Source organism: Dermochelys coriacea, chromosome 6, assembly GCF_009764565.3.
Source record: "Dermochelys coriacea isolate rDerCor1 chromosome 6, rDerCor1.pri.v4, whole genome shotgun sequence".
NCBI classification, from domain to species: Eukaryota; Metazoa; Chordata; order Testudines; family Dermochelyidae; genus Dermochelys; species Dermochelys coriacea.
The window spans coordinates 39,082,918-39,104,376 of NC_050073.1; the positions used below are offsets into that span (position 1 = coordinate 39,082,918).

General features: G+C 40.8%; 1 protein-coding gene across 2 annotated transcripts in view; it reads left to right on the forward strand.

Moving 5' to 3' along the window:
* The window catches only part of KIF18A (kinesin family member 18A), a 110,462-nt gene that overhangs the window by 34,017 nt on the left and 54,986 nt on the right, over window positions 1-21,459 (forward strand). For both annotated transcript variants that reach the window (XM_043515898.1, XM_038405875.2), the window contains exons 7-10: window positions 10,268-10,444; window positions 11,020-11,094; window positions 11,371-11,480; window positions 19,706-19,868. In XM_043515898.1, the coding sequence (XP_043371833.1) occupies window positions 10,268-10,444; window positions 11,020-11,094; window positions 11,371-11,480; window positions 19,706-19,868 (525 nt within the window). The remainder of the gene's footprint in view (window positions 1-10,267; window positions 10,445-11,019; window positions 11,095-11,370; window positions 11,481-19,705; window positions 19,869-21,459) is intronic.

Consider the following 21,459-nt stretch of genomic DNA (forward strand, 5'->3'; position numbering starts at 1 on the left):
TGTGCAAGCTGGGCTCTGCTAGGTCCAGTAGCCCCTAGTGGCAGCCAGCAGTTCTGCAGCCCATTTCTGTGGAGGAAAAGGAAATTCTGCACAAAAACCATTAATTTCTGTGCAAATTCTACATGTGCAGTGGCACAGAATTCTTGCAGGAATAACACTTCAAGCTTGGGCTGTGATTCCCCTGCTCACATACACATGCTCACACTAGCTTTCATTAAGCTAGCGTGCGTACAAATAACATTGTAGCCACGGTTGCATGGATAGCAGCAGTGGCGGAATGGTTGAGTTGTGCCGAGTACATATTTGCGCCACATGTCTAATATGCTAGACCTCTGCTGTCCTCCTTCAGATGACTCTAATATACTTGTTTCTTCCTCATTATCTATAAAAAGTTTAAAAAATAGTTTTGTCCACTCCATTATTACATTGAGTGAAATCAGGAAAAACTAATTCTAATGAGAGTTCAAGTTTTGTTTTATTTTTCTATCTTCTTTAGGTCTCTGAATTCACTTTAAGACGTAGTCATGAAAAGTGCTGTATTAAGAGCTAGGTATTATCTAGTCTTGTATGTCTGGTTCTTAGATTGTATCCAGTGTAGCTGTAGCTCTGTTGGTCCCAGGATGCTAGAGAGACAAGGTGGGTGAGGTCATATCTTTTATTGTACCAAATTCTGTTGGTGAGAGAGACACACTTTCGAGCCACCCAGAGCTCTTCCCCAGATCTAGACCTGATGATGATACTTCATCTACCTTGGTTCTTAGATTGTAAGTATACTCATAATGGGGCAGGAGCTAGTTGGATCCTGTACAGTGCCAAACGCACTATTGGTGCTTACCTAATTATATTTAATATCTTAAATAATAACTTATCTAACCACTTTCTTTCACTTTCAACAATGAACAATCCCAAAATCTTTTCTTATGTTTAAGCAAACTCTCATGATATTTTTAAATAATAAAGTTGATAATGCTAAATGGTGGTATTTATTGCATGTCCTGAAAAAAGCCTAAAATGCATATTTAATGGAAAACCCCAAAAGAATAACTTCTGTTTTTAGTCATAAATGCACAGCTGTGGCATCAATGTTTTTGAAGCTGAAGTGCCTCTTGCTGTCTTTGTGATTCCTGTACTGTCACCCATTAAGCTGGAGTCCTGATGCTCCAACTCAATATTTTCACATGGTTAGGGCTTTTTCATAATTCTTTTATAGTTAAGTGTTTGCAAAGTATTGGCATTAGCCTATCTCACTAATTACTTCATCTCACTCTTTTTTGTATTAGTTATGGAATTAGCCAGCAGGAAACTTTTGAAGGAAGAAAAACTAAACATTGTTTCAGCTGATGTCTATCTTAGCTGCACTGGATTTTTGTCATCATTTTATCACAGGGTTACAGAATATTCCATAATAAAATATTTCAGTTTTCTGGATTAAAATAACAATTATTACATTTTTAACACTGCTGCTTGCACTGTGTATTCAGGTTCCGTATTAAAAGTGCACTTTGTGTCTTCCCATCATGAGTACTTACAGCAGTTGCACTTTATCTATCTGGAAAGAGGGGAAATGCCTCCCTTTTGCTTACACTTCAGAAATTATCTAGCAATGCATTTTTTACTATGAAGAGCCTTCTGGAAGCTTGTTAGAAGCAGGCAATAGCAATGGAGAATCAGGAAGGAGTAGATCCCTGCTAACTGAGAGACTGATGAGGACATCCCTTCTATTGTAGAGGACAATCATAAAAAACAATCTCTGCCTCACATGTCATAGAATTGTGGAAATGTAAGGCTAGGTGGGACCTTGAGAAGTCATCAAGTCCAACCTATGCCCTGAGACAGGACCAAATAAACCTAAACAATCCATTACCAGGATTTGTCCAACCTGTTCTTAAAAATCTCCAATTATGGGGATTTGACAACCTCACTTGGAAGCCTATTCCAGGACTTAACTACTCTTACTATGAAAACCTTTTTAATTATATCTAACTTAAATCTCATTTGCTGCAGATTTAGTCCATTACTATTGGACATGGACATGAACAGTGAACATGAAAAACGGTTGATCCCCATCCTCTTTATAACAGCCCTTTACATATTGAAGACTGTTATCTGATCCTCTTTCAGTCATCTTTTCTCAAGACTAAATATGCCCAGTTCCTTCCTCATAAATCAGGTTTTCTAAACCTTTTATATAACTTTTTGTTGCTCTTCTCTGGACTCTTTCCAATTTGTCCACATTTTCCCTAAAGTTTGATGCCCAGAATTGGACATAATACTCCAGTTGAGGCCTCACCGGTGCCGACTAGAGCTGGGCAATTACCTCCTTTGTCTTACGTAAACACTCCAGTTAATACACCCCGGAATGCATTAGCTTTTTTCACAGCTGCATCACATTGTTGACTCGTATTCAATTTGTGATCCACTATGACTCCCAGATCCTCTTCAGCAGTATTACCATCTAGGCAGTTATTACCCATTTTGTAATTCTCTATTTGATTTTTTTTTTCCTTCCGAAATATAGTACTTTGCACTTACCTTTTTATGAAATTCATCTTGTTGCGTTCAGACGCCAATTTGTTAATTTTTGTTTTGAATTCTACTCCTGTTTTCCAAAGTGCTTGCAACCCACCCCCGCTTGGTGTCATCTGCAAATTTTATAAGCGTTCTCCCCTCTGTTATCCATGTCATTTAATGAAAATATTCAATAGTACTCGGCTCAGGACAGACCTGCAGGGCTTCACTAGATACACCCTCCCAGTTTGACAGCAAACCATTGGTAACTACTCTTCAAGTACAGTCTTCCAACAGTTATACACCCATCTTTACAGTAATTTTCATCTAGATCACATTTCTGTAGTTTTGTTTATGAAAATGTCATGTGGGACTGTGTTAAAAGCTTTACCAAAATCAAGATATATCATGTTACTGCTCCCCTCCCCCCACCCCCTTCCACTTGGCCAGTAACTCTGTCAAATGAGGAAATTAGGTTGATTTCTCATAACTTGTTTTTGACAAATGTATGCAAGCTATTCTTTATAATCCTGTTATCCCCTAGGTGCTTACAAATTGATTGTTTAATTTTTCCAGTTGCTCTGCAACTATTGAAGTTAGACTGTTTGATCTATAATTCCCCGAGTCCTCCTGGTTTCCCTTTCTAATGATAGGTTTTATGTTTTTCCCTTCTCCAGTCCTCTGGAAACTCACCTGTCCTCCATGAGTTTACAAAGATAGTTGCTAATGCTTCCAAAATTACTTCAGCTAGTTCCTTAATTTATCAGGCTTTACCAACTTGAGTACATCCAATTTATCTAAATATTCTTTAGTCTGTTCTTTCCCTGTTTTGGTTTGTGTTCCTTCCCCCTTGTTCATATTAATTGTGTTGACTATCTGGTCACTATTAACCTTTTCAGTGACGACTGAAGCAAAATAGGCTTTAAGCAGTCTGTCATCAGTTATTAGCTTTCCTTCTTGTCTAAGTAGACAACTTATTGTATCTCATCTTTCTCTTGCACCTAATATATTTAAAGAACCATTTCTTACTTACTTTTATGTCGCTTGCTATGTATCTTGTGCCTTAACCTTTCTGATTTTGTCCCTACATGATTTTACTATTCTTTTGTGCTCCTCCTTAGCAATTCGTCCATGTTCCCACTTTTGTAGGATTCCTTTTTGATTTTTAGGTCATTAAAGAGCTCCTAATGAAGCCCTATTGGCCTTTTCCTATTTTTTCCTATCTTTCCTTTGCACCGGGATAGTTTGCAGTTGTGCCTTTTAATAACATCTCCTTGAGAAACTGCCAACTTTCTTGAACTACTTTTTCCCTTAGATTTTCTTCCCATCAGACCTTACCTACCAGTTCTCTGAGCACAACAGACTTTAACAAACTCTTTCTGTTGTTCTCATGCTTTCCTTTCCTTAGAATTATAAAATCTAACATTTTATGATCAACTTCACCCAAATTATCTTCTATTTTCAGATTTGCTACCAATTCCTCCCTTTTTTGGTGAGAATCAAGTCTAAAATGGCTCTCCCACTTGTTACTTACTCCCCTTCCTGAAACAAAAATTTGTCCCTAATATATACAAGAACTTACTGGAAATCTTGTGTTTTGCCATATTACTTTAACTACCCAGATATCTGTTGGAAAAGTTCCCCATTACTACCAGGTCTTGTGTTTTTGGATTTTTCTGTTTGTTCTAGAAATTGTCGACCTCCTCTTCCTGATTTGGTGGTCTACAGTAGACCACTACTATGATGCAACTCCTTTTTTATCTTTACCCAGAGACTTTCAACTGGTCTGCCTCTCAACTCTTTCTGGACCTCAGAACAAATGTATTTATTCTTGATGTATACTGCATCACCACTTCCCTTTTTATACTACCTGCCCTGCCAGAGCAAGCTGTAGCCTTCTCTATCAATATTCCAGTCATGAGACTTATCCTATCAAGTCTCTGATGCCAATTAAGTCATCATTCAGCTTATGGAGTAATACTTCCAGTTCTTCCTGTTTATTCTCAATACTCCTTGCATTTGTGTATAGACGTGAAGGTTTTGAGCAGATTCCCCCATTTATTTCACTTTTGTTGTTCCTATGACCCTATTGAAAATGTCCATATCCTCCCCACTTCTGACCCCCACCCCCAAACAGATAGCCCTCTGTCAAGGTTACCTTTTTTTATTGCATGCCTGTGGACTTTTGTCACCTGCCCTCTTTAAACCTTGTTTAAAGTTCTCCCCTTTACTAAAGCCAAACTAGGACTCCTGAAAAGAAATCTGTATAGCTTTAAACTACAAAACACTTCACGCTGAAGCAATGTACAAAGTCACTGTGGTTCTCAGCTATTGACTTTGAGTTGTCTTGAAATGAAAGTCACCTTGCTGCATACTCTGTCCAAAGCCCCATTCTCTATTTTGAAGAGTTCCTTGACTGTTTTTTCTTCCGACCCCAGGGAGTAAACATTTCCATCATTTTGTCACTGTGATCATCTCAAAGAAGAGTAATCTAATGAAAACAAATATAGCTAAGATTTTCCACTTAAATGTCAGCTTTAAAAGGACTGGATGGATCGGGGTGTGGGATTGATAATTGAATCACTGGTTTAAATTGTTGCCCAGTGTTGTCCTAAATACTGCAAGAGAAAAAGACTAGACACCAGGAATATGGTTAACTGGGCTGCAACTTTGTCACACATCTGGAAACTAGCCAACAATAACTCATCCATGGCAAGTTATCTTTCCTTGTATCTCATACCACACGGCAGAAGGCTGTCAGCCCCCCACCCAGTTAACTTAGTACCAGTACTGTTGATGGGGACCCGACTGACCTCATACAAGGGTTGGGGGAGGAGAGAAAGGGTTGTTTCCTGGCTGTACCAGAAAACAGGAGCCCCAGCCTTCTTCTAAAATGTTTAATATTCTGGTTTATCAGGTGCTATTGAATGAGAATGTGCACAGGAAACCTGCTATGTTGTGACCAAATGGATTTTAAAACTTAACCTACCCATGGGTCCCTGAACTGCTAAGAGAGAGGTGAAAAATCCCACATTTCCTCACTGCCAAACTGATCTGGGAAATATTCCTTTCCCAGTCCTCAAAAGATGATTAGCACGATGCCTTTAGCAAGGTCTAAAAAATCCGGTTTTACTCTAACCCCCATGAGTGGGGAGCGTTCCTTCCTGGCATGGAATAGCAGCCCTGGGCATGGAGAATGGTTATAAGTCCTCTTGGATGTACAGGAGCCAATAAACATATGCTGCATCCTTCAGCCACAGAGCTCTCCTCAAGCCCAGAAGGAGGAGTGGAAGGGGTTTAGGATTTTATTCCATTGCTGACGCAGACAAAGCCACCAAATCTCTAAGGCTACAAGGGCCTGTGAGCATTTTGGTCCTGTGTCTATGGGAATCTTACCCTGTGACTTTATTTGGTGCAGGATGAGGTCCTTAGTAGCTACAATCTTATCATCTGATAGCGATTCAGTGGATATTGTGAAAAGGTTTTTTTTTTTTTGAGTGATTGCTCATGTCGATTCCAAGTAAGTGTGCATGCAACACATGCACGGTCGTTGGATGGTTTTTCCCTAGCAGTACCAATCAGGTTGACTGTGGAGCTCCCTGGAGTCGCACCTTCAAGATAGCGTATATATGTCCCTGCCGACCCGCAGCCTCTTCAGTTCCTTCTTACCGTTAGTTATGGTCATTTGAGCAGCTCTCTTGCTACTGCAAGTGATCCCCTAGTGGACTCTTTCTTGTTGACCCTGTAAATAGTTAAAAACTTAGTATTAGTTAGTCAAGAAGTTTTTAGTTATCTTAGATATGTTTCAGTTGGGGGTTTTTCCACACTGTTTCCCCTCCCAGGGACTGCGGCAAGCCTTGGTCTCAAGGGTTTCAGCCATGTAGGTCCTGTCTAAAATCCATGCCAAACGGAGACCCACACAACTCCTATTTAAAGTCTTTGGGGGAAGCCCATCAGACTGAGAAGTGTAAAATCTGCAGAGGCTTCTGCCCAAAGACAAAAAGGGAGAGGGACTTCAGGATGAAATGGCTCCTCATGGACTCAGCCCTTCATCCCCAGCCAGCTTCAGGAGCACCCAACCCCAAGCCCAGTACTTCGGTGTGCAGCGCACTAGCCTCTGTAACAGGCCACACGCCGAGAAAGGACTTGGGCTCCAGGGACCCTCGGCACCACCAGTCCCCAGCGCCGAAGACCTCCTTTGGTGCGAGCACCCATAAGCCGGTGTCAGACCTCTTCTTTTTGTGTAACAGAGGTTGCTCTCCCACTAAATCAGTGGAACGAGGAAGCACCAACAGGTCCCCATGCCGGGACACCCTGCTCCAGCTCCTACTCAGCTGGCACTGTAGACTCTGGCTTCACAGGGAGGTCTGTCGAGTATAGTTCTAATGGACTCCGAGGGTCGAGAGGAGGATTTAGACCTCCCCTCCACACGGGATACCTTTTGAGGCTGCCAGAGACCTCATAGCAATGACAGCGCAGACCCCAACCAGCACCACCACAGAGAGGCACCATGCCCTCTAAGGGCAAGCCAGTGATGATGCAGCACCGTTCATCCTCACCCCAACACCGCTTCCCGGCACCATCTCACTCCGCACCGCTTTGGTCACTGAGCTCAGAGTCCTCATTAGAGGCGAATCATATACCTCTAGGCGAAGCTGGCACTGCTCATGGCACTGCTCCGGACAGGAGGAAGGGCAGCCTTTGCCTATAATGGCATGGCCACCACAGTGGAAGGCACTGGCTCAATGGCCCTTCTGGACCCCATGGGCCTACCACCAAGTCCAAAGGCCAGATCTTTCTCTGTGGTTTCAGAGGCACGGTCCTCTCCATCTTCATTAGTATTTGTTGCCTGTGAGCCTCCGCGTGGACTCGAGTTGGGCACGTAGGTCAGCACTGAAATAGCGGCAGGAGCCGGGGCCGGAATCAAGTCCGGCACAGAGGCCAGCACTGCTCCTGCCATTGCACAGGGCACTTCAATGCCAGGGAATCCCTGTGAACCAGAGAGGCAAAAAGACCCAGTGCCCCAGCAGGCATCTTCCTCCTCTTTTCCTGATGAAGCCGGGGCAGGCACATCCACCATGCTACCAGCCAGGGACAACAGAGCCCACCAGGAGTTGATTAGAAGGGCGGCTCAAAATTTGGGCATGCAGGCAGAGGAGGTGGCAGAGGAGACCGATACCTTAGTTGATATTCTAGTGCCCAAGGGTCCTTTAAGGGTGGCTTTGCCCCTCATTAAAACCGTCAATAACGCTACAAAAGTGTTGTGGCAAATGCCTGCCTCTTTTTTTTCCCTGCATGGCAAAAGGGTGAGGAGAGGAAGTACTTTGTGCCTTCAAAAGATTGAGTACTTGTTCACTCACCCTCAGCCAAACACGCTGGTGGTTGAGGCGACCAACAAGAAGGGAAGACAGGGACAGCTGAGATCGACCCCTAAGTCCAAGGTGGCTAAGAAATTGGATCTCTTTTGTAGGAAGTTATACTCTCTCGGGGGACTCCAGCTTCAAGTTCCAAACCAGTAGGCAGTCCTCAGTTATAGGACTATAGTTTTAATTCCTGGAACACATTGTCCAAATGTAAAGAGCTTCTTCCAGCAGACTCCCGCTCTGAATTTGCTGCTGTCCTGGAGGAAGACACGGTCGTAGCGAGAACCTCCTTACAGGTCTCCTTAGACACGGCAGCCTGTACCATGGCAACAGGGAGGGGCAATCTACTCTACTCTTTTCCGCTCTTCCCACTTGTACACAAGGTCCTGCTGAAGGTCAGAAGGGAGGGAGAATCAATTATCTTAATAACACCAGTGTGGCCTCGCCAACAGTGCTTCATCACATTTCTAGACCTGTCAGTGGACACGCCTATAACCTTGCCCCTGGTCCGAGACTTAATCACCCAGGACCATGGCTGTCTCTAGCATCCCAATCTGAAGTGTCTCCATCTCGCAGCATAGAAACTTGGTGGTTAAACCCCTCAGAGCTCACATGCTCAGACCCTATTAGAGAGGTCCTCCTTAGCAGCAGGAAGCCATCCCCTAGGGCCACCTATCTGGCCAAGTGGAAAATATTCTCCATTTGGCATTACAAAAACACACTCCACCCATACAGTCATTGATTCCTTTTATCTGGACTATTTGCTGCACCTAAAATGGGAAGATCTGTTGGTATCATCAACAAAAGTGCACCTGGCAGCTATCTCAACTTTCCACCCCCGTTTGCCTGGTCACTCAGTTTTCACGAACTCCATGGTGGACTGCTTCCTCAAGGGATTAGATAGTCTCTACCCTCAGGTAAAAGAGCCAATTCCCCCATGGTATCTCAACCTGGTGCTCTCTAGAGTGATGGACCTCCTTTTGAGCCCATAGCAACATGCTCTCTCCTCTACCTTTCCTGGAAAGTAGCGTTCTTGGCAGCTATAACTTCAGCTAGGAGGGTGTCTGAGCTTAAGGCCTTAACCTCCGAGCCCCCATACAAGGCCTTCTATAAGGACAAGGTGCAGTTGCGACCGCCCCGTCCTTCCTCCTGAACGTAGTTTCACAATTCCATGCGAACCAGGACATTTTTCTTTCTATGTTCTTTCCTAAGCTGCACGCTAGCCACAGGGAACGAATGCTCCACTCCCTGGATGTCAGGTGAGGATTACCCTTCTAAATTAAAAGAACAAAGCCATTTCAAAAATCAGTGCAACTCTTCATTGCAATTGCAGAGCGCATGAAGGGGCTTCCAGTCTCATCCCAAAGGATATCTTCTTGGATCACATCCTGTATCCAGGCGTGCTATGATTTGGCAAAGATACCTACCCCTGCACTGATAGCACACTCCACAAGGGCGCAGGCATCCTAAGCTACATTCCTGGCACAAATTCCTATCCAAGACCTCTGCAGTGCAACGATGTGGTTGTCAGTCCACACCTATACAGCACGCTACGCAATTACACAGCAGACCAGTGATGATACCGCTCTGCCAAAAGCTGCGCTACAATCAGTGATTCCATAAACTCCAACCTCCCCTCCTAGATAAGACTTGGGAGTCATCGACTTGGAATCTACATGAGCAATCACTCGAAGAAGAAAAAACGGTTACCTACCTCTCGTAACTGTTGTTCTTCAAGATGTGTTGTTCATGTCCATTCCGAGACCCACCCGCCTCCCCTCTATCAGAGTATCTAGCAAGAAGGAACTGAAAGGCGGTGGGTTGGCAGGGACCAATATACACCGCCATGAAGGCGTGACTTTAGGGGGCTCCATAGCCGACCCGACGGGTACAACTAGGGGAAAAGCCTTCTGACGACTGTGCACACAGCACATCTACACCTATTTGGAATGGATATGAGCAACACATCTCAAAGAACAACTGTTCTGAGAGGTAGATAACTGCTTTTGTTTGTTTGTTTTCAATATAGATGATAGAGATTCCACCCTAGTCCATTTTCTGTGCCAGTACAAGGCTATCCGCATCACAAAAATCACCATTCTCCGCTATCTAGGATATAGAAACCAAATGGCTAACTTTCAAAAATTTGAGGATAAATGCACTAATCCTTGATTTTTGTGGGGAAAGATTTAAAGTGGACAGTGTGATTTGGGTGGGGGTGTAATTTGGAGGAAGATTACTAATGGAAGTGAAAGATTACAAGACTTTACCACTTGCTACTAATGAATATACTGTTGTCTTCATGAAATGATTAAGTCTTGAAAGAGATTTTTAAAGTAGGTCAAATATACTAACTTCCATAATCCATAAAAACACTTGTCACTTTTTATTTCCAGAGCAAGAAACAACACATTCCTTATCGTAACAGCAAGCTTACTCGTTTATTGAAAGATTCTCTTGGAGGGAATTGTCGAACTATAATGATAGCTGCTGTTAGTCCTTCTTCTATGTTCTATGATGACACTTACAACACTCTTAAGTATGCAAACCGAGCAAAAGATATTAAATCTTCTGTAAGTAAATTTATGCAACTTATTTTGCAAGTATTGGAATCTACAAAATTAAAATAGCATAGGATTAAAAGAATGAAGCAGTTACATGTCTAGAGAACCATGTAACTTACAATTTACTTGGCTTTTGCATCAAAATTCTGTTGAATCATGTAGTCTAATGTCCTTTATTTTCTTATTTATATTTTCCACTTCTTAAATATTTTTAATATGAGCTACATTAGAAATAAAATATCATATTTTTAAGGTAAATGCCAAAGCTAGTCTTCAAGAATGCAAACCAGGGAAATCATAGATCTCAATGCACTTTACAAAGGTAGTTAGGTATCATTTATCCCCAATTTTCTATATTTGTGAAACATGTGCCCTTGGTCATGCAGACCGTGCCCGTAATCATTGGCAAAATTAGGAATAGAACCATGGTCTTCTGGCTTCCAGTCTGATCTAACAACATAGTTTTGTCTCTTCTTGTAATACAGTCCAAATGTAATTAGTGATATTTCTATCTAGTGCACTTACTGTGTATGATGTATCATAAAGATTGTTGTTAAAATTTAACTTTCTCTTTTCCTTAACAGTTGAAAAGCAATGTTGTTAGTTTGGACAGTCATATAAGTCAATATGTTAAGATTTGCAATGAACAAAAGAAAGAGGTATGTCAGTCTTAATCACTATAATTACTATACTAATGTCACTGAGATATAAGCAGAAAGTGTATAATGAATGAAAGTGTTGGGTAAGATTGGTCTTACCATTTCTCTGTAGTTTTCCTAAGGAGCAAAGTTTCCATGTTCTATTCAGGGGGATATCCCTAACTGTTAATTTAAAAATGCCTCTTGCAAGAGGAGAGGCACAGAAAGATGGTGAAAAATAAGTTACACAAGGCAAGCTTTGTATTTCAATCCAAACATATTGTCCTCATTTTTCAGATCATAATGCTGAAAGAGAAACTGAGAGCATATGAAGAAGAAAAAGCAGCCATTCCTGAAAAGCATGGTACAAGTGTTCTTTCAAACCAGCAGCAAGTGAAAATTCAAAGGTAACATCCATGTTAAGGTCTCATTGTCACAAATTTAGGTTTCCAGAATTTTACCATAGCCTTGTAAAATCAGTTCTATACTTTTTTAAAAAAAAAAAAATCTTTCTTTCAGCTTGGTTCATGTTGATCCCTCTAAAGTAGATGTGACATTATACTCAATATTGTTTCACAGTACATGTTGGTGGAGGGATTTAAAATAAAACAAATCTCAAGACAGACTCTTAGTAATTGGTCTCTCTTGACTCTACTACAGAACTTTAACTTAATGGCAGGAAAAATATCAGTTGGTGACCTTAATGAACATTTTTTTTTTTACTTCCTATTCAATGATAAACTTTCAGCTATTAAGTTTCAACATAGGCATATGAGCTTCCTAAAGCTATATATTAAAGGACATATCTTCCGTTTTATAATATTCTGATTGCAAAAACACTGCTGTAAAGGAACAATCTAGTTTTTCCTGTTTAAAAAAAAAAAAGTTTAAGTGCTAGACTGGAGTTATTGCTTCAACAAAAGCAAGTAGCAACAGGGTATAAATTTTCATTATATTGAGCTTTCTATTTAAAGGTTAAGAAACCATGCACACTACAGCAAAAAAAAAAAAAAAAAAAAAAAAGCAGATAGCTGAACCTTTTAATAAGCCTGTAAAATGGAGATACTTGATTGAGACGTATAAATTAAGAAATACTTGTAAAGTGTGTGAAAGATGAAAAAGTGTGATGTATTAACTGAAAATCCTTCTTAAATTGTGTGGCTAAAAATATAATAAACCAAAACACTACACTCCTGGAATCCTAAAAAGGACATTGGTCTGCTTACTAATTAGTAGCCAAATAGAAAAGCACAAATTGATTTTACCCTGTTTCTCATCCTCTTTGTTTCTAATGGAACATGAAATGCATTCAGATAATTTGAAAAATAAAGTTTTCTGAAAAAATCTTGACAACTGATTGTCTCTTTTTAAAAGGAAAACAGAAGACTTAAGCATTCGATCATTTAACTATCTAGCTAAATTATTGGGTAAAACACTATAATAGTTCTGTGGAAGTCAAGTTATCCACTCGGTTCACGTACATCAGCATTTTGGGGGGGGAATGGCAAAGTTCTGAGATCTGTAGATATTTTCCTATTAAATATTTATCAGTTTGACAAAAGTGTGGCTATTTACTCTGGTCAGCAGTGTTTGTTTACCGTTGAGCACTGAGCCTTACAAAAATCTGAACTTCACCATTGAGCATTTGTTTTAAAATGTTTATCTTGTATGCACTCTTTTTTTATTATTATTATTTTTTTAAACAATTTATTCAGTTTGTGTTATCTGTGATTTATGTATGCTGGAGGTACTGAAGTTCAATAAACTGTCAGGTAATTTATCTTTTTAACTACTGATATATCTTGGGCTAGATACTGTTGCCCTGTTAAAGGCAGGGATTTATCCGCACACTAATACACACTTTTTTTTTTCTAGCCAAGGATGCATATTGTGTAATGGAGTTCTTCCCTAATATTGAAAGACAAATATATTGGGAAAATCTCACAAATATACTTGGAATGCATAAAAATAGACCCCTTGAATCTAAATGTTTTAATTAAAGTACTTGATTATGGTGTGTATGGTGAAACTAAAACTTCACAAAATGCAGTTTCACTAATCCTATAATGTAATGCTGATTCTATAAGATTGCTTTTCCTATCTTTGTTTGAGTCAGAGATATATTGATTTTTTTCCTGCTGTAAAGTGATTCTAAGCCATGTGTCAATTTTGCCTACTCACTTTAAGATTTCACAAAGGTCCCTATAAAATGGGAGGATAAAGGTCTGAAAACACTGGTCAATAGATGGAAAACTATCCTGCAGTAATGCTGAAGCATACCTAAGTCTCATAGTGGATAACAAATTAGATGGTGTTTGCAAAGTGATGCACTGGTCATTTTTGCTAATATAATTCTGAGCACCATACAGAGGATTCATAGAGTAGGGAGAGGATTACTCAGTTCTGGGCACCATTTTATCAGGAAAATATTGAGACTGCTGAGAATTCAGAGAGGAGTAACACAAACAATCCACAAGCTAGAGAAATGGACTCAAAAAGAAAAAACACAAATAGCCATACATTGACAGTTTGGCTAACTTAGCAAGACACAGTGTGTGGGAATATCAGACATTTGTAAACACCAAGAACAGAGTGAAATTATTTGGGATGGTACAGTTTTGTGTTGAGCTAGGAGCAATAGAATGAAATTGAGAAATGGAAAACTTAGCCACAGTGTCAGGAAAAGTTTCCTGACAAATCTATTAGGGTGTTGAATAGTCTTCCAGGGGAAGTAGTTGAAGCCCATTCCATGGGATTTGGGCAACTAGGCTAGGCAAAAATCTCCAAAAATATACTACAATCCTGCCCTAGTAGGAAGCTGCTCTAGATGACCTAATAGATCTATGAAATGTTAAATTTCTTATACAGTAACAATTACTGAGATTTTATCAAAAGTTCAAAGAAACTGGTCAAGATCTAAGTTATTTAAAAGACTGGAATGTGGTGTAAATTTCTGGACAAACTAGTATTTTACATGAAGGGGTCTATTTTTTTTTCTTTGTACTAATAATTTTGTAAGGCACCTCAGAGACTAACAAATTTATTTAGGCATAAGCTTTCGTGGGCTAGAACCCAATTCATCAGATGCAAGAAGTGGAAAATACAGTAGCAGGTATATTTATATATAGTACATGAAAAGATGGGAGTTGCCTTACCAAGTGGAGGGGTCAGTCTAACGAGACAATTCAATTAACAGTAGAATACCAAGGGAGGAAAAATCACTTTTGAAGTGGTAATCAGGGTGGCCCATTTCAAACAGTTGACAAGAAAGTGTGAATAACAGTAGGGGGAAATTAATATGGTAAAATTAGATTTTTCTAATGACTCATCCACTCCCAGTCTTTATTCAGGCCTAATTTGATGGTGTCCAGTTTGCAAATTAATTCCAGTTCTGCAGTTTCATGTTGGAGTCTGTTTCTGAAGTTTTTTTTATTGAAGATTTGCCAATTTTAAGCCTGTTATTGAGTGAGCAGGGAGGTTGAAGTGTCTCCTACTGGTTTTTTAATGTTGTAATTCCTGATGTTAGATTTGTGTCCATTTATTCTTTTGCATAGAGACTGGTCGGTTTGGCCAATGTACATGGCAGAGGGGCATTGTTGGCACACAATGGCATATATCACATTGGTAGATGTGCAAGTGAACAAGCCCCTGATGGTGTGGCTGATGTGGTTAGGTCCTATGATAGTGTCCCTTGAATATGCGGACAGAGTTGGCACCGGGGTTTGTTGCAGGGTTTAGTGTTTTTGTTGTGTGGTGGGTAGTTGCTGGTGAGTATTTGCTTCAGGTTGGGGGACTGTCTGTAAGTGAGGACTGTCCTGTCTCCTAAGGTCTGAGAGAGTAAGTGATCGTCCTTCAGGATAGGTTGTAGATCCTTGATTATGCGCTGGAGAGGTTTTAGTTGGGGGCTGAAGGTGACGGCTAGTGGCGTTCTGTTACTTTCTTTGTTGGGCCTGTCCTGTAGTAGGTGACTTCTCAGTACCCGTCTGGCTCTGTCAATCTGTTTCTTAACTTCACTAGGTGGATATTGTAGTTTTAAGAAAAAGAAAAGGAGTACTTGTGGCACCTTAGAGACTAACAAATTTATTAGAGCATAAGCTTTCGTGAGCTACAGCTCACTTCATCGGATGCATTTTTTGTTGTTTTTTTTTTGTTTGTTTGTTTGTTTTTGGTTTTTTTCCACCAAATGCATCCGATGAAGTGAGCTGTAGCTCACGAAAGCTTATGCTCTAATAAATTTGTTAGTCTCTAAGGTGCCACAAGTACTCCTTTTCTTTTTGCGAATACAGACTAACACGGCTGCTACTCTGAAACCTGTCATTGTAGTTTTAAGAACACTTAATAGAGATCCTGTAGGTGTTCGTCTCTGTCTGAGGGATTGGAGCAAATGCGGTTGTATCTTAGAGCATGGCTGTAGACAATGGATCATGTGATGTGGTCTGGATGAAAGCTGGAGGCATGTAGGCAAGTATAGCGGTCAGTAGGTTTCTGGTATAGGATGGTGGTTATGTGACCATCGCTTATTAGCACTGTAGTGTCTAGTAAGTGTATCTCTTGTGTGGCTTGGTTCAGGCTGAGGTTGATGGTGGGGTGGAAATTGTTGAAATCCTGGTGGAATTCCTCAAGGGCCTCCTTCCCATGGGTCGAGATGATGAAGATGTCATCAATGTAGCACAAGTAGAGTAGGGGTGTTGGGGGACAAGAGCTGAGGAAGCATTGTTATGTGAAACTCTGGCTAAAATAATAGCCTTAGCTTCTTTGCTGCTTCTGTTCCTGCTTGCCATCCAGCCTCTGGTGCGCTGCTACTGACAGCCATTCTGGGAGAAGAAGAGTATTCCACTGTCAGTTCACTTGTTAGCTTTCAGTACAGCCACTTATTGAAGTTATTTTTGCAGGTAGTCAGACTGTATAAAATCTGCATTAGTTGTTGCTACTGCCAAATATTTCCCGGACAGTGTTCATTTTGCATAATAGGTACTGTATAGGCCAAGATTTCGGAGGCAAGCACTTGGACTTGTATATTTGTAGCTTTCTAGTTTCTGTAACTTTCACAGTTTTCATTTAATTATTTTGTCTTTAGGGAGGGTGTTTTGTTTCTCTTAGTGATGTTGTATTACAGTGGTGGCCAAACTGCGGCTCTTTTACCGTTTAAAGTGTGGCTCACAGAGCCTTCCCATGCCACTCCCCATTCTCCACCTACCAGACTGGGGGGGGGGGGAAGGGAAGAATAGCTCAGGACTGCTGCCTTGCAGTGGGGTGTTGTGGTAAGAGCTTATGCCCAGTAGGGAAAAGTGTCTCGGGCACACCTGCTGGAGCTCGGGGCTTCAGCAGGAGTGGGGCCGGAGCCCCAGCAGGTGTGACCCGGCTCTCAAATTTCTGAAGATAGTCATATGCAGCTCAGAGAATCAGTACGTTTGGCCTTCTTGTTCTATTATTTCTTCTTTTGGTGTGGTATGCCTGAGAGAGAGAATAAATAAATGAACATCAAAAAATTGTTATCCCAAGGTCTGGACTATTTTCCTAGGTCAGCCTCTTCTGCAAGGGAGGACTATGGTTAGAAAGGGCTCTAAATTACAGTACTTGCATAATATTAATCTCTCAAGATTTAAATGAAGATAAGTCACGAGTACAAAGTAAGATTCTATTTGCTTTGTGCCTCTTGCCCTAACACAAGAACCATGGGCTACCCAATGAAATTAATAGGCAGCAGGTTTAAAACAAACAAGAGGAAGTCAACCTGTGGAACTTGTTGCTGTGGGATGTTCTGAAGACCAAAAATATAACCGAGTTCAAAAAAGAATTAGATACATTCATGGAGGATCAATCCATAATGGGTACTAGCCAAGATGGTCAAGGAAGCAAACCCATGCTCTGGTGTCACTAAACCTGCAACTTGCAGAAGCTGACACTGGATGACAGGATGGATCACTTGAAATTGCCCCATTCTGTTCATCCCCTCTGAAACATCTGGCCACTGTCTGAAGCTATTGTAGAGCCTGATGGTGATTTTTGTGGTCACTCAGTTATTCCAAACTTCTAGATGTCACCTTATTATTAAGCTAACAAAATTAAAGTTATCCTTTTTTAATAAATACTCCTAAAATATATGTTGATTATTCCTCAAATTTGTTATGGGTTTGTTTGTTTTTTTAAAAAAAAACCTTTGGGACATAATCCTGCAAAAGCTCCTGAACAGACTGCTTACTACTGTGACTAGTTCCAGTTAATTACTCCTGACAGTGAGCACTGAACTCCACAATAAAATTAAAATTTTGAAAAGAGACTGGCTCCTTAGTGACATACACATTTTTTTAAAATGTTACTGTTTTATAAGCTTAGGCCCCAAGTCTTTTATAATCATTATAACTTATTGTGATTTTTCACCTTTATTCCAATAGAGTGCAAATACCCCTGACTGCTTCCTGCTGCCCCATCCAACCTCCCCCCTATTCCTGACTGCCCCCCAAGACTCCTGCCCCATCCAACCCCCCGTTCCCCACCCTCTGACCCTCCCCCGACCCCTAACCACAGCCCCGAACTCCCCTGCCCTCTATCTAACTCCCCTACCCCCTTATCACGCTGCCTGGAGCACCGATGGCTGGCGGCGCTACAGCCGTGCTGCCCAGAGCACCAGGTCAGGCTGTGACTCTGCAACTGCGCTGCCCAGCTGCCCAGAGCGTTGCACCGGTGGCACGGTGCGCTGAGGCTACAAGGGAGGGGGAATAACAGGGGGAGGTGCTGAGGACTAGCCTCCCAGGCCTGAAGCTCAGGGGCTGAGCAGGAGGGTCCCGCAGGCTGGATGTGACCCGCAGGCCATAGTTTACCCACCTCTGGACTAGAAAATACTTGATTGGACAATTGAGTTAAATGGTTCCATCTCTGAGTTGTGTGCCCCTCTGCTCTGATCCTCTGCGATGGAATGCTTTATTTCTTTCAGATTTATTCTATGTTTGTTACGCTTTTGTTTGTCTCTAAACTAAATAATTATGTATTTTAAATATACCTTACTATCCAAAAATAAAAATCATCTCTGGAAAATTTTGGCCAAAGTAGTTGAATATCTGCCAGTGTGGAGAAGAGTTCTTACTTTAATTCTGTTTGGTCTGGTTAGGGTTATAAAATAGTAGAATAAGACATGATCGTTATTTAAACATTCTTAGGTTATGAAAAGGAACTGCTGCTGATGGAACACATTTTATTGGAAAACAAAAAAACCCAGCCAGGCACACCACAGGAATCCCACACTTTATTTTTTTATTTTTTTTTTTTTTTTAGGTAGTTCTGTAGATGTCACTTTTACCTTTATATATTTCTAAACACAGCTGGCACTTCATATCTGGAATATCTGCATGTTCAAAAATTATAAGCCTATTCCTATAGTTCTCTCAAATGAATAGGATAACATGACTGGGGGGGGGTGTTTATATGTGTGTGTGTGTGTGTGTGTGTATATATACTAGATGAATTAATAAGCTGTATATATCTGATTATCATCTGTTAATGATGTTAGCAAGGACATGATAATAATTAGACTCCAGAGTAAATATACCACCTCCCACCCCGTTAAGAGAAATAGTACAACAGTACCCTTTTTTTAGTGTTTGCAGACTCATAATGTATTTACATAATGGTTTACAGTGATGGACTAAGGCTAAGTAGGTCCTGGATCCACCCAGAGATCAAGGTTTCCCCAGAATTGGATCCCTACTCCCAAACATCCTTCCATCCCTACTTTTCCATCCTCAGCCTCACAGGTAGTAGGACCTAAACCTTCACTGCATATGAGTATGTTTTCACTGTCCACTAGCTGCAGGCCATTGCAAAGCATGCATGAGATCTTGCAGGGAATTAAACAGTTGAGAGGGACACCTACAGGGTGGGGCTTCATTTGCAAAGGGTGAGGGGGTCCTTTTGCAATATTTGTAGGAGGCATTATGTGCTTTACGGCAGCAATCACCTTAGCTATTGAATAGACCGGTACCTGGTGCTGAGTAAAGAAGGAGATGGGAAGCCTTCTGCAATACTAGAGCACAGCTCATTGTGTGAGGAGAGTCTGGCTGATATCTGCTTGAATCCAAATATCAGCTTCACAAATCAAAGAGCAAGGCATTTTGTTTTAAAATGAAAGCTTGAAACCTTGAGAGCTGCAGGGAGAGGAAGAAACCAGAGAAGATTTAAATCTTTGGAATTTAGATTCTCTGCACTTGGGTGTCAGTTGTCTCATATTTATATCAGAGTTGTATATAGTTTAAACTCTTATTGAAAATGAAGTACTTCTGTAGTGGTGTTGGTGGCTGTTTGGGGGAAGAGGGAAACAAATGTACCCTTTTAATGACTTCCTAAACTAAACAAGGATAGTTTAATCCCCTTTGAAACTTAAGTATGTGCTCGTGTTTTGTATGGATCTTAATTTGCATTATAGAATCTTTGCTCTTCGTACATTTTGGGAAAGATAAATAGGAATATAACTTTTCTTGAGGTCACTTACTAATTTTGATTCCTTATTTTTCCATATCTACTTTTTTAGCTCAGAATTGGAATTTTGTTTGCTTCTGTTGTATCACAGTAAACCAGGCATCATGAAAGGACTACATGTAATCGGGTTTTTTTTTAACTTGTCCCTTATTTCTGGTAGATTTCGAGAAATTCTAAAAAGTTTGTTTATAAAACGGGAGGAAATCAGAAAGGAATACCTCAAGCTGGAAATGCGGTTTAAAGAGAACATTTTGAAAACATATTACCAGAAACAATTCCATGAACAAATTGAGTTGATGTGTTCTGAAGAGAGAGTAGAAAAGGTGAGTGGTTTTTTGTACCACTTAATTTTGCCATGTTACTGTATGGAACCTCTGTTTTGAAATTTTTATCTTTAATCTGGTTCAGCTATCTATCCTTTTGTATTTAAGTGTTCAAGTGTCTTCAGCTTCTGAATTCCATTTTCAAAAATGATGTAGAGCCTTAAGAACCCAAGTCTCAGTAAAGATCAATAGGACTTAGGCATCTAAGTTACTTGCCTAAATTAAACTTAGGCTCCTATCTCACTTGAATTCTTTCAAATGTGTTACTGCAGTCAGGACCATAGGATATTAAGAATATCTGCTTTTAGTGCAAAAATTGTATAATTTTAATATAAAGTAAAAGGGTTCTAGACTTCCTTTCTTCCATATGATTTCTTTTAACTGTGGCTTGTTACCTGTGCCTGTTCTGCAAGCTGTGTATAATTCAATTGTAATTCCCAATAAAGATGTGCTTAACATTGTTGAAATGCAAATTGCATTGATTTTCATACGTTCATATGTACGGCTTTGACAAAACAGTGCAGCATACGCTGTATTGACAATCAGATAACATTTTAACAGTTGACATTTATACAGAAAATGTAGTGTTGGTGTGAGGTGCACTGTTTTCACACAAAGAAAAGGAGTACCCGTGGCACCTTAGAGACTAACAAATTTATTAGAGCATAAGCTTTCGTGAGCTACAGCTCACTTCATCGGATGCATTTGGTGGAAAAAGCAGAGGAGAGATTTATATACACACACACAGAGAACATGAAACAATGGGTTTATCATACACACTGTAAGGAGAGTGATCACTTAAGATAAGCCATCACCAGCAGCAGGGGGGGGAAAGGAGGAAAACGTTTCATGGTGACAAGCAAGGTAGGCTAATTCCAGCAGTTAACAAGAATATCAGAGGAACAGTGGGGGGGGGGGAGGGAGAAATACCATGGGGAAATAGTTTTACTTTGTGTAATGACTCATCCATTCCCAGTCTCTGACTTAGAACAACGCTTCCTCAGCTCTCGTCCCCTAATGCCCCTACTCTATTTGCGCTACATTGATGACATCTTCATCATCTGGACCCATGGAAAGGAAGCTCTTGAGGAATTCCACCATGATTTCAACAATTTCCATCCCACCATCAACCTCAGCCTGGACCAGTCCACACAAGAGATCCACTTCCTGGACACTACGGTGCTAATAAGCGATGGTCACATAAACACCACCCTATATCGGAAACCTACTGACCGCTATTCCTACCTACATGCCTCTAGCTTTCATCCAGATCATACCACTCGATCCATTGTCTACAGCCAAGCGCTACGATATAACCGCATTTGCTCCAACCCCTCAGACAGAGACAAACACCTACAAGATCTCTATCATGCATTCCTACAACTACAGTACCCACCTGCTGAAGTGAAGAAACAGATTGACAGAGCCAGAAGAGTACCCAGAAGTCACCTACTACAGGACAGGCCCAACAAAGAAAACAACAGAACGCCACTAGCCATCACCTTCAGCCCCCAACTAAAACCTCTCCAACGCATCATCAAGGATCTACAACCTATCCTGAAGGACGACCCATCACTCTCACAGATCTTGG